The 12,481-nt window shown below is 33.9% G+C and overlaps 2 protein-coding genes across 2 annotated transcripts in view; both read right to left on the bottom strand.

Annotated features, from left to right (window-relative positions):
• LOC128186469 (G-protein coupled receptor dmsr-1-like) overlaps positions 1-2,681 on the bottom strand; it is a 40,327-nt gene extending 37,646 nt beyond the window's left edge. The window contains exon 1 of the mRNA XM_052856239.1: positions 2,340-2,681. Within this exon, the coding sequence (XP_052712199.1) occupies positions 2,340-2,482 (143 nt within the window). The 5' untranslated portion in view covers positions 2,483-2,681. The remainder of the gene's footprint in view (positions 1-2,339) is intronic.
• A 5,413-nt stretch (positions 2,682-8,094) lies between these two features.
• Positions 8,095-12,481, bottom strand: part of LOC128190725 (uncharacterized) — a 46,374-nt gene continuing 41,987 nt past the window's right edge. Inside the window, exon 13 of the mRNA XM_052862869.1 lies at positions 8,095-9,877. Within this exon, the coding sequence (XP_052718829.1) occupies positions 9,599-9,877 (279 nt within the window). The 3' untranslated portion in view covers positions 8,095-9,598. The remainder of the gene's footprint in view (positions 9,878-12,481) is intronic.

Here is a 12,481-nt window from a genome sequence, read left to right as displayed (position 1 = left end):
GGTACCCTATATGCAATATTTTGCCAAAAAATGACTAAGTTCAAAAGCTGGTATTTTTGTCATGAATTATCGGAAATCAAAATCCTAGTAATATGCACACCTCTGATATATGTACAATTGATCTGAAAAGGACAACTTCCTATCTTAAAAACTGTGGGAGGAGTTATCCGTACAATGAGGGTACCCTTTTGGCAGCCGCCCGCCCGCTATTTTCACCATTTTAAAAACCGGATTTTTCCGTTGGAAAACCCGGTTAAAAATTAGCAAGGAACAGAAACTTAAGGTGTATTTAATATAAATTTGGAATTTAAAGCACAATGAGTTTTGTTTTTGATATGAATAAAATATTCAAATTTCAAAAGACTACCAAGAACTGTACAGTTACTCAACAATACATCCCTTGCATTCATCTTCACAATGTTAAGGTTTTCTGAATCGGGAGTTTCGTAATCACAAAGCCTTGACATTTTAAAGATGCAGTTGCATTATGTAAATATCGTTCCAACAGAAAATAACCATTGCTCGTATCACCTTTAATTATTTATACTACAATTCATTAAAAGTGGGGAAAAGGTGTTCAAAACTTCAAATGCTCGCTCTAGTCCCGGATATTGTTGATACGATGATCAAGATTACAAAGGCTTCATCAAATAGGAAATGTTGGTGTTGGTACAGATACTGATTACATTTTTTCAATAATTGAGATTTTGCGATTTCGCGCGATATCTGGAACTTTTTATCGTCGTTGAAAAGCGATCGGAGCGACTCAAGCATAATTATCGTCTTGATTTATCTCGTCATATTTGCAATATTTCGTAATTAAAACGTTATCGTAACATTTTTTTATGCGCGCGCCGCCGTTGAAAATTGGTATCTTGCCTTTCATTACTGACAGCGTCAGTTATTGAATCAGATACACACAGGTACATTTTTTGATTAATATTTTCACTTGATATAAGCAAGGAGTGCTCGTTAAGTTTCGTACTTGAATGACATTTTTAAAAAGATAAAGATATATAACTATCAAAATATCAATATTCATATTCCATTCTACCACGTACATCAGATATATAAACGAGAAAAATTTTTTTTTTTACCACCGATAAACACAGGATGGTACTCTTCCACCCTGAAGTAAAGAGACAACGTAAGTACAATTTTTTTTTCAAAAATAACTGCATGTTTATAAGATGATACTCAAAAAGTAAATTAGTCTCTTCATCATTAACAAAAAGGTCAAACATTCAAGAGACCCATAGGGACAATTTGCAGGTAATATCGGTTTAAAAGTCGTTTTTCCAAAATTAATGGAAGTTCTTTCAAGTACACAGCACGATCGAACCAATTGCAATTGCAGTACGTGATCGATTGGCAGGTCGTTTAGACATGCAAACAGACAAGCAAATGAATTTAGATTTAATGTGAGGACTTCAGACATTATTGTAATTCATGCTTGCCAGTTGGCGTGAGTGGGTGTATACCACACGCCCTAGTCACTGCATACTCGGAACTGCACTTCTCTATCACTTTCATGTAGGAAGTCTTTGGGGACCCTGCCTTTCCAAAAGGAAGATGAATAGGTAATTGAAGCGCGTGGTTTTTCGTAAACCTTTTGGTCAAAATTAGCTTGATGAAGTGCAAACTTCTCATATGGGATGCGTTTTAATAATTGTGATGAGCGGTTTTTTCAAACAATGCTTCTGGCCAAATTCATTAATCATATAATCTATACATGTGTTGGTTTTACCATGGGCTTTCTATGCTATACTTGTATTTTATTTGCACGCCATTCATACCTTCTGCCCTTCTGACATCAAGTCACCTCCTCAATGATTATAATGAAAAGTGGTTCAAGACCTTACATTTTTTCATTATTCACGATATTTCACGCAGAAGCGTATCACTTGGAAAGTGATTTTCTATAACACCTAGCTAAAGAATTGTATTAAAATTCATTTATAATACTTGAATAGAATCGATTTTGAGGACATTCTATCATTACAAGCTGGCATCTGATAATGCTAACATATGCAGTGAACGGAAGGTAATAAAACATACCTGTCTTTGGAAGCCCAAGTGTCATCATTCCAAGCATTAACATTTAATACAGCTGATATTATTATTGATCTGAGTATCGTAAATCAAAACATCGCCTACCCAAAGCGACATGCACAAAATATTTATATTAAAACAATCAACATTTCGAATTCATTGTTTAAACAGTACCACGAATTTCATTTTAAAAAATAGATTTAATCAACATATATTTTTCGCAATATGTTGTTTTGTTCATGCCATTAATTAAAATAATTAAATATTAAAACATCTCTGAAACATACCATGTTGAACTTCCACCACATTCTATGAGAGGGTTGTCGTCCGTTCGTTTAAATTTCGGTAAATTACACAAGTCCCCTGTACAGGCCACTGTTGTGTTTTCCACCGACATAGGTCTGTGCTTCTGAAGAATTAAACTTTCCATGAAAAGAATATTAAAGTTCAAAACCTCCTACTGTCATAGCGGGTGTAATTTAATTACTGGAATCAGTTTCTTTACTCACACAGTTGCGGGATGCGCGCTTTCTCTCTTTCACTCTCTTACTAACACTCACTATAGAGTGATGCTGTTTGGATGCAGCGCACGCCCGAGTACGCGAAACTGATAGTTAACGACGACAAAACAGATCATAAATTGTGCAATATCCTCGATCAGATCTATCGACGAGAGTATATTAAGCCTTTATCTAAAACTCGATATGTTTGGCTTTTCATAAATCAATCGTTTATCAAGCGTTAAGAATTCTATTTCAAGTCTCGGTTTCCCCCTTTTATTTGTATTTGTTGCTCAGGTCGTAAAAATGTCACCCGTCTGGAAATGAAATTATAAAGGGATGCTGTTACATATCCTACTTTCAGGGATTTGACATTAATAAAGATATTTCTCTTATTAATATATGTGAATTTTCATTGATGAAGTGGCGTGGGTTTAAAAAAAAGATTTTTGAGAAAACGTTTTGTTTCTGTTTCCATTTTTTTTTGGAGGAATTCACATTAAACAGATTTAGTCAAACAATTAACATTTCAGGGAAGTTGAGGAATCCCAGAACTTTTTGATGTCTTGAATGTCTTCGATTTTGTATTTGTCAGAGTTTTCCGTATTCGTTTGTGGAGTGATATCAGTTCAGCGCCGTTACAAGTTCGTGGCGTTGTAAGTCAAGATAATTCAGTCCGAAAAGGTTGGTGTGATGGGATCGAAAACTTAGCAAATCAATGATACTTTTAAAATACTTAAAACACATTTAATGAGTACCCCCTTCTCTCTCTCATTTTATTAATGATAAAGCACATGAACAGTATTCATAAGTCCTTGTAATCATTTTGGTTTATTTATTAACAATAAAAAGCATATGAACAATATTTATAAGTAATCATTTTCATAATTGGTAGCATTTTTAACATCTGCAAATAAGAAGTTAAGATTTTCCTTCAAGATTTTCCCCTTTTTATCATGATGTTGTCATTCACTATTAAAAGGCTATTTATTAAGTTGCCTGTTGGTATTTTTTTTAGTGTTTCAGCATTCTATATACGTCAGTGTGTCTCGTCTATGAACTCAAACTTCACCGTGAGGTTTGCAATTTAAGTCATATCAGGAACAGCACAAAAGATACCGTAGGCGAAGCTTTACGACGCTCTCAGTTTTCGACTCAACTTTTATCAAACAACTACCGATCATACATGTAGCTCAGAAGTACAAACCGGCTGGCTTTTTCCTTTGAATATACCAGTATATCAATACCATGAGCATAAAGTGCGATGAGATAATCGTTTCGAGTCTGTCTGTGTCGGCTCTAGATACCTGTGAGGTGTTCCGTGAATATTCGAACGGAAAACCTTTAATGATCATTTAATTACAAACGATGGAAACGTATTCATCTGCCGGAAATCGTGTCCATTTATGTTTAGAGAACAGTCTATCCGAGGCAGTCGCGATTGGCGACGCAATGAAAATTCTATTATGTCAAAGAACTGTTTTGTATTTATCGATTTACTGAGTAAGTTTCATATAAAGGCCAAAATCAAACATGGTTTAAAGTCAAATTGAGGGCTTGAAAAAGCGTAAATTGCAGTAGTTGTAACACTAGTATATACATCAGCGGTTCTTACGTCTCCTGGAGATACAGGAGGAGATATAGCACAGAGGGTTGGGGAGATGTTTCAAATTAATGAATACACGAAACACACGTAATACTAGTATAGGTTCTCTGCACAGGTTAAAAAAAATTACGAACTGGAATAATACTTCATTTACCGATGATGTCTATCCACGGACAAGTGTTTTAGCGTCAAATTGATGCAAATTTTGGACGATTTATAAGGTAATTATTATAGACATCAATTAGTAGTAGTTCGGGTCCCAGGACGATATCGGTGTTTTTTCAGCGACCAACCATATCATCATTCTTTTCAAGTCTAGCTTGCCAGCACCCATCATCGCCTCTTTTTTCAATCTGAATAAAATCCCTTTCATTTACATTCATACTTTATACTTGATTTGAATCTTTTTATCTTTTCCTAAAGAAATTATTAAAGAAGAATGAATATACATTGTGATATAATCAGGATTAATTGCTTACAATCTCTGGTTAACATTTAATCTGTTTTATGGCAGGTAACATTGACAAATGCATCAGCAGTAGTGTGGGAGATAAGTAATGTTGGGATATTTTGTTCATTCGAAATACGTACGTGTTTCTAATTTTTCAATTCTTTCGTCAATATTCTTTATCTAAATGGATATCTAGGAAAAGCCCATTTGCTTTGAGGTGCATGCGATTTCTGCCTCTATCATGATGTGAGTAGTACAAGTCATCAGGTCGTTGCCTTGCCCAGCCTATCTAACAAGAATCGAAGGCAGATTGTCCTGTACATATTCCTTTGCTGTTGATTATGAACACCCCAAGAACTATTATTGTGACATATTTTTAATAACAATTAACGGTACTGCAAGTTTTTGCTCGGGTCCAGGACATCATTTAGCGGTATAATTTACAATTTGTCTTATTCTTACGACTGAATTATTGATACAAATGGTTAATGAATATATTTTCCTCTATTTTCGTAAATTCGGGGACATGTTTAACAAGAGCACCACACTAAGTAACTTTACAATGTATCATGGGCAACGAGGGCATTTTGTATCTTAATTGGTTTAAATACATCATACTATGCTTCTTTCACCCTCTTCCAAGATATATGTAATTAAAATCGTTTGCAACTTGTGATGGTAAAATTGTCTTAATGGTTATGATTGTCCTCATGTACAAATTCATGTTGAACTTCATATATATAGTGAAAAATCGTAATACAAATGCCTGACATGATCATCTGTCGAAAATTACGATTTATCGTAAATTTACACAAAGGGTCTTTGTTTCACCTTTCTTAATTTTTATTAGCCGGGCTCTGCTGAAAGCAGATTCCTGGCTATAGGCAGGCAAATCGCCAATGTTACTATAAATAGCACAACTTCAAAAGTAAAAAAAAACCACCAAACAGCGTCAAGGTAAACCTTCCGCTATACCAAACAGTTACACAAAGAGCCACGTTTTGTCAAAAGTGTAGGCATTTTGTTTCTTTTTTTTTAATTTCGAATGAATTGTCTATCATTTTTAGTTTTCTTATTAATAACGTGTTTTAAAACATTACTATGCATTTTGGACACATACAATGCGCATGAATTTCCATGAACTACTTTGCTGCGCGATGAAGAAATGGGGATTGAATATAAAATGCTTGTTGCAAAATTCAAGGCAGCAACTGTTTAACTTTTTAACTTCTACTAGACAGACATACTTTTTGTTTATAGCCGCTTACAAAATTTGGTCGCTCTCTGACGCTTTGCCGACATTAAAAGCATGAGAGAGAGAGAGAGAGAGAGGGGAGAGAGAGATTTTCAGTCTTTACTACACAATATGCATAAAGACACACCAAAATAGCACGGCTTTCAGTACTTCAGTACTTTGATTTTTGTTTGAATCAAAACTTGTAACCGAGAGTGTCAAAAGCCAAGATGTGTTATCGTGTCAACGCCGACTTGACTTGGAAAAAAAATCGCAAATCACGATCGCAAGGCATCAAATTGCTCTTATGAAGAGGAAGAAACTACATGAACCCGAAAACAAAAGACCACTTGTTTCAGATTTTTATTCCTATCAAATGTTACCTTATTTTATGATTCCATAAAAAGAGTCCATAATAATTTTTATTTTTTTTTATCAGTTTGTGCCTTTGACGGAATGTCGTGGAAGCCATTGATCGTCGAAAAGAACAAGCTGCGCAAGGTCTTAAATTATAATATCGTATTTGATGTTCTGTGTAAATCTTTGTTCAACTGTTGCTCAATATGTCTGGAACCATTTGTTTTTTTCTGAAGAACATTCAAAGTTTCTATATATTATCATGGCTTCTATGTTAAAAGGTATATGTGGCGTATTTTTAGTGAATAACAATAAAAAGATCTGATTATTTGCTTCATTGCTTTATTGAAGATAGAACTTTCCCATACATTTCGCAGGCTAAGTCAATACTATACTCTGCTAAAATATTCCACAGAATTTGTGTGAAATTCAGATTAATCAGTCAAAATCTAGCGCACTTTTTTGTGTGCCGTAAATTGCAGATTTTTACTATGGTTGTACTTAGCTCCAGGGTCGTCCATCAGAGTCTTTTTCTCAGACTTGGAGCAACAGACGTGCAGCTAGCTTTTGAGGCAAGAGTAGAGTCGGGGGAGGGGAGTGTGCATTCTATTCTTTTAATTTACTAACACTAATGAAGGTCCATTGCAAATCAATTATAAAGAATATAAGACAGTCGACCTGCACTATGTATTCATTCATTCTAAATTGGAAAAATCCGGTCCCAACGGAGAAGGGTGCGGCATGTTTACTTTGGTAAGGCTTTGGTACTTAGGTGATTATATTTTGCTATGAAGTTTAAAGAAATTTGACGAAAAATCTCGTTTTCACAATAATGATATTGAATTTTTAGACCATCATAATTATATTAATTGGCTGTGTTCACCTGCCGGGCTGTCTATTGACCATTTGTTGGCCACAGGGCATGGTAGCTCAATATCTTGAGACTTGTTTGGTTATCTTGAGATTCGTTTGGTTATCTTGAGACTCGCTTGGTTGGAAACATTAAACTTGCTACACTCGATCTTACATTGTCCTTATTAATATAACCATAAGGACAGGTGTCACTGTAGTGGTATGGATCCAAGAAATTATCTTCTGCTCAATATTCGATAAACATTAGTTCGTCAATTATCTAACTTGGTTTTTTAGTGTCTCAAGTATATTGCCCTTATAGAGATAGCAAGTTCAAAGGCCATCGAGATAGCAAGTTCAAAGGCCAAACGTAAACAATCTTGAGAAAAGGTTTGTTCAATATTTTGTGAACCCTTTACAATAGAGACAGCACGCGACATGAACAATCATGAACCATTTTACACCCATAAAAATACTACTGTGAATTGTTTTCAATATATGCATGAAAGCCTAAACCTCAAATGATTGGTAAACAAATGTCTACTCTTTTCTTTGATTATCCAACAAATATATTTGTAAAGAACAAGGTACAGTTTCAGTCATATTTTACCCTGTTTTACAGTGATTTAAAAAAAAAATTAATATCACAAACAATTGAAACGGTAGGTTTGTTTACACAAGAATAGTAATTACCCATAAATTAAGAATCTATAAATAGTTACGTGATTAGGCTTTCACATGGTTAATTGTGACTTCATAAACAGTGCATTTTCTCGTAATTTTCATAAAACTGAGCAGAAGACACCAGTTCCTTAGTGGGTTTCTGAATAGTAAAATATGTCCGCAGCTGTCACCCACGTTGAAACTCACATTATAACTTTATCATGTTATATTACATAAAATACATTAATATCGTTGTGGGCGACGGCTGCGGACACATTTTTCTATTAAAAAAACTATGAGAAAATATGCCATTTTTCATTTTTTTTTTTACAAAATCTTATCAATATTCCAAAATATTGAAGTCGTAATCATTTTTTGAAACAAGATAAAAGTGCATAATTTGGTACTATATATACACACATGTTCAAAATGGTATATGTGTATTTTTATGAGAATTAAACAACTTTTGAATTTTAGGGCAAATATTGAAAAGAAACTATACCTTCTTCTTTATGATTCTTTGATTTTAAATCTCATGATGTAACATTAACCAACAACCAAAAAACATACTGTTAGAACATAATAATACTGAGATTTATTCCTTATTGCAGAGTAACAGTTAACAACACACAGATCGATAAAAGAATGATAAACCTGATAAACCTCTCATTCTAAACACCATTATATGATATGATAGTAATTGCTTTAAAGTGAAAAGGTTGTACAAAAATGACAATAAACAAATTAACTAATAACATTCATTTCGTGTGTAGAAAGTATGCAGGGTTAATCAAACCTGTTTTATAAAATATGAATGTTTATAAAATGTGCAAAGATTTGCATTGTTATATTAACAGGCATTCGTAGACCAGACCTTATTCCTTGCCTTCTTTTTTTCAACTACATGTACTTAATTTTCTCATCAAATCATTAATCTCGTATTAAATTCAGTGGCTACAGTACAATCTGCTATCGATACATTTAGCTAAGGAAATAGAGCACATTGTAAACTTAGAGTTGCCAATAGGTTCGACATAGTTTTACCATAGTTTCACCTACACTACAAAACTTGCTGTCATATGTCAACATGAAGAAGTTGTACAGGAAGATAACACCTAGACCTTTAAACAATAAAATGGCAAAAGATGAACAAACTTAATACGGTAGCTTGCAACATTTTAATTGTGTTCGTAAAGCATAAAAAATATCCCTTACATACTCATGAATAGCGCGCCGACAAGCACTGCAAGCTCTAACGACAACGTATGGGCGAACAGAACATTCGAATTACGGTGAAAACACGTACACATTTTACGTGAGCTATATCCCACGTGACACGGTTCTTATTAATATTCGTCCTCAATTGTCTCACAAACAAATGAAATTTGTGTACTCAGATGTCACAATCACTTTAACTCTGAATTGTACATGTAACTAATGATTTATTTTAACAAAGTTCTTATTAATCAATCAAAACATCGTGGTATAATGCCAATACATGTATAGCTGGAGTGTAATGAATAATTATATTTAGAAAACACTTAAAAACAATTTTTTCATTAGTTTTCTTTTTTTATCACGTTAATGCTTTCATTTGCTAAACCATAAACTTTTTATTAATTTATCATTACAAAATGTGTGTATTTAGTTTTATGCTGCACTCGTCCAAACGGTCGCACCGTAAAACATTCCATACCCTGCTAAAATTCGTAATGTGGTAGCTGCATAAACAGTTAATATATAACATGAAGCTGGTTAAGAAAATGTCCAGGTTATTAGACAAAATAAAAAGTTTATCATTGAAAGTTTGTCTGGGGTAATAGGATGGACATTGTATCTTGTGTTGATTCATGATTGACACGTGGTCTCATTTGTATGCCATGTCATGGTGCTTCACTAACAGTGAGGGAGTTCTGTCTGCTTTTATTGATGAAATTTGGGTCTACGAAGCTTTGATCGTTTTTCATTATGACGTTAACCTGCTGTCTTTTGACGTCAGATCCATTGCGAGTTCTGTCCTTCTCAGCCGTTGAAATCTTCTTTAGAGGACGAACTACTGTCATTTGTTTAACGGCATTTCTTATATCAATGGTCTCATACACGATGGGTGCAATGATTATAAATAGCGTGGCACAAAGGCACCATGTCATTGTTAAATATATCTGAAAAAGAAGTGGAACACAGGTTTAAAAACAAATGGATTATCTTTCTTACATTGTAACAAATTATTTTTTATTGCAACTTATTTTTGTTGATACTACTGGTACTGTACCAGTTATCGGCTAAGACCAGTTATCGGCTTAACTGAGAGTTCGGGTTTATAGCACGGGACAATCCAAGATCTTTTAATTCAGTCGTCTTTTGCGAATAAAGAAAAGTAAGTTTGCTTGAAAACTTTCTTGAATATGTTTTATACATGAGCTTAAACGATCATTGTTTACCGCTGATTTTACCTCTTTGCACTTTCAGCAGTGGGGGAAATGACGTAATAAGTTAAAAATAGAAAATTACCTCTTTGTGATACGTTATTATATCCCTTCTTTGATTTGACATATAATATCAATACATATAACATGTGTAAACAAAAGGAATTCATTAATTTCCGAGAGATTCGTAGTGCAGTTGAACGCCTGATTGCACAATTATGTAACACTGTGCCGGATAATTATGCCAGTGCCAAGGTGGCATTTTTGCACCCGCTTAAGCTGCATATATCGAAAAATTCAAATATGCCATATGATAGACCATTGCTTAAAGAGTTAACAACCACCTTTGTTATCAGTGTATCTCACCTGTCAGGTAAGATATTTACCTTTCAAAAATAAATTCCTATAGGAAAATAATTATTCCCATAGGAAAATCAATATTCCTATAGGTAATTTGAAATTTCCTATCGGAATACAAGAACTTCCTAAAGGAATTTCAATTCCGATAGGATTTGATAGAATCCGATAGGAAAACTTAATATCCTATAGGAAAACTACATGTCTGAATCAAATTCCTAGAGGAATTATCATTCTCCTATAGGAAATATAATTCCTACAGGACTTTTAAAAAATCCTATAGGATTGTCAATATTTCCTGTAGGTGAGTCAATTCTCCTATGGGAATTATCATTTTCCGATGGGATATTAATTTTTAAAGGTAAATATCTCACCTGTCAGGTGAAACACACTAAAAACAAAAGTGGTTATATACTCTCTAGACAATGGTCTATCATTTGGTATACATGGATTTTTCCGAAACTGCATCTTAAGCGGGTGCAAAAATGCCAGCTTGGCACTGGCATAATTATCCGGCACAGTGTTATGTATTGAATAGTGTACGATTTGGTGAATTACCGTATGTTAAGAATAATTTTATGAGTTTTGTTTATAATGTATCACAACCCCGACTACTTTGGTCTGACCCCACAAGGGACATAATTCAAATTTCATTTAGTAGAGTATAAAATCAACATGTACAGGGATTTTACTATGTTATTATTACGAAGCCGATAACTGGTACAGTAGATCTTAAAAACTCGGCAAATTCGGGGCTTGATTAAAAATCACAAAACAAGATGTTTGCGGTTCTAAAAAATGATATAAACTAACAGATTGATAAATAAGGAGTTCATTATTTAAAGTATGGCAAGTTTAATCCAAAAATATCAAGAAATTATAAACATTACATTTTAGCCGATAACTGGTACAGTGCCAGTATATATGATTGATCGGTTTTTGTACAACTTGAAGGATTTTCTCCCCCCCCCCCCCATTGTTATTTTGTTACGTAAAACATGGTTTAGAAGCCAAATATTTGTAGAGTCTTGATTTAAAAAAGAGTAACTCAGGTCATCTAGAGCAATTAATTTCTACACTCCCACAAACGTTGGGAAAAAACTAAATGCATGCTTATGATGTCCACTAAGCCCTCTTTCAAAATTTTTAAATTCATGGCCCCTTATTCAGGGGTTAAGGTTCTACGGCGGGGCCAATGTTGCCAAATTAAAATGTTTTTAAAAATGTTTTAATCTTAGAAAATTTTCGATTACATAATGTCCTGTTCTAATTGTGAAATTTACTGCCAATAGTGCAGGGGTTGCGGCTATTTATTTATTTATTATTTTTAAGGGGGGAGGGTGCACAGGATGAATGACCATCTTTAAGTCCTCCTTAAAGATAGCTTAAAGGTGTTTAAAGGTAGCTTAAAGACGATCTTTAAGCCACCTTTAAGCTACCTTTAAGCTATATGTATTGCTTAAAGGTGGCTTAAAGAAAGCGTAAAGATGGCTTAAAGGCAGCTTAAAGACTATCTTTAAGCCACCTTTAAGCCACCTTTAAGGACAACTTATAGGTCCTTAATGTCCAAACTTCTTTAAGCCACCTTTAAGCCACCTTTAAGCTACCTTTAAGCCACCTTTAAGTCATTTTAAATTTTTTTATTCAATATTGTGCTTAATTTCCAACAAAATGTATTAACTTTATGAAAGAAAAGGTATTAAAACGGTTTTTGTTCTAGAAAGAAAAATGAAAAAAAAACACACAAAAAAAACGGCCACGGCGAGAATTGAACCCGGGACCCTTAGTTTACTAGCATCACCACACATCCTCTGCGCCACGGCAACTTATTTATATATAAGCGTTTTTATATCCTATATATCAGTGGATATTGAATCACTGTATTGAATGTGTTTACTTGAAAAGATTTTGACAAACCATTCAGTTTGTTACAATCAATTATATCTAATTTATAAATTACATGCATGCATGTATTTAGAATGA

Source organism: Crassostrea angulata, chromosome 6, assembly GCF_025612915.1.
Source record: "Crassostrea angulata isolate pt1a10 chromosome 6, ASM2561291v2, whole genome shotgun sequence".
Lineage (NCBI taxonomy): Eukaryota > Metazoa > Mollusca > Bivalvia > Ostreida > Ostreidae > Magallana > Magallana angulata.
Note: the sequence above shows the minus strand (reverse complement) of the source record. Positions and strands in the feature narration are given on the sequence as shown.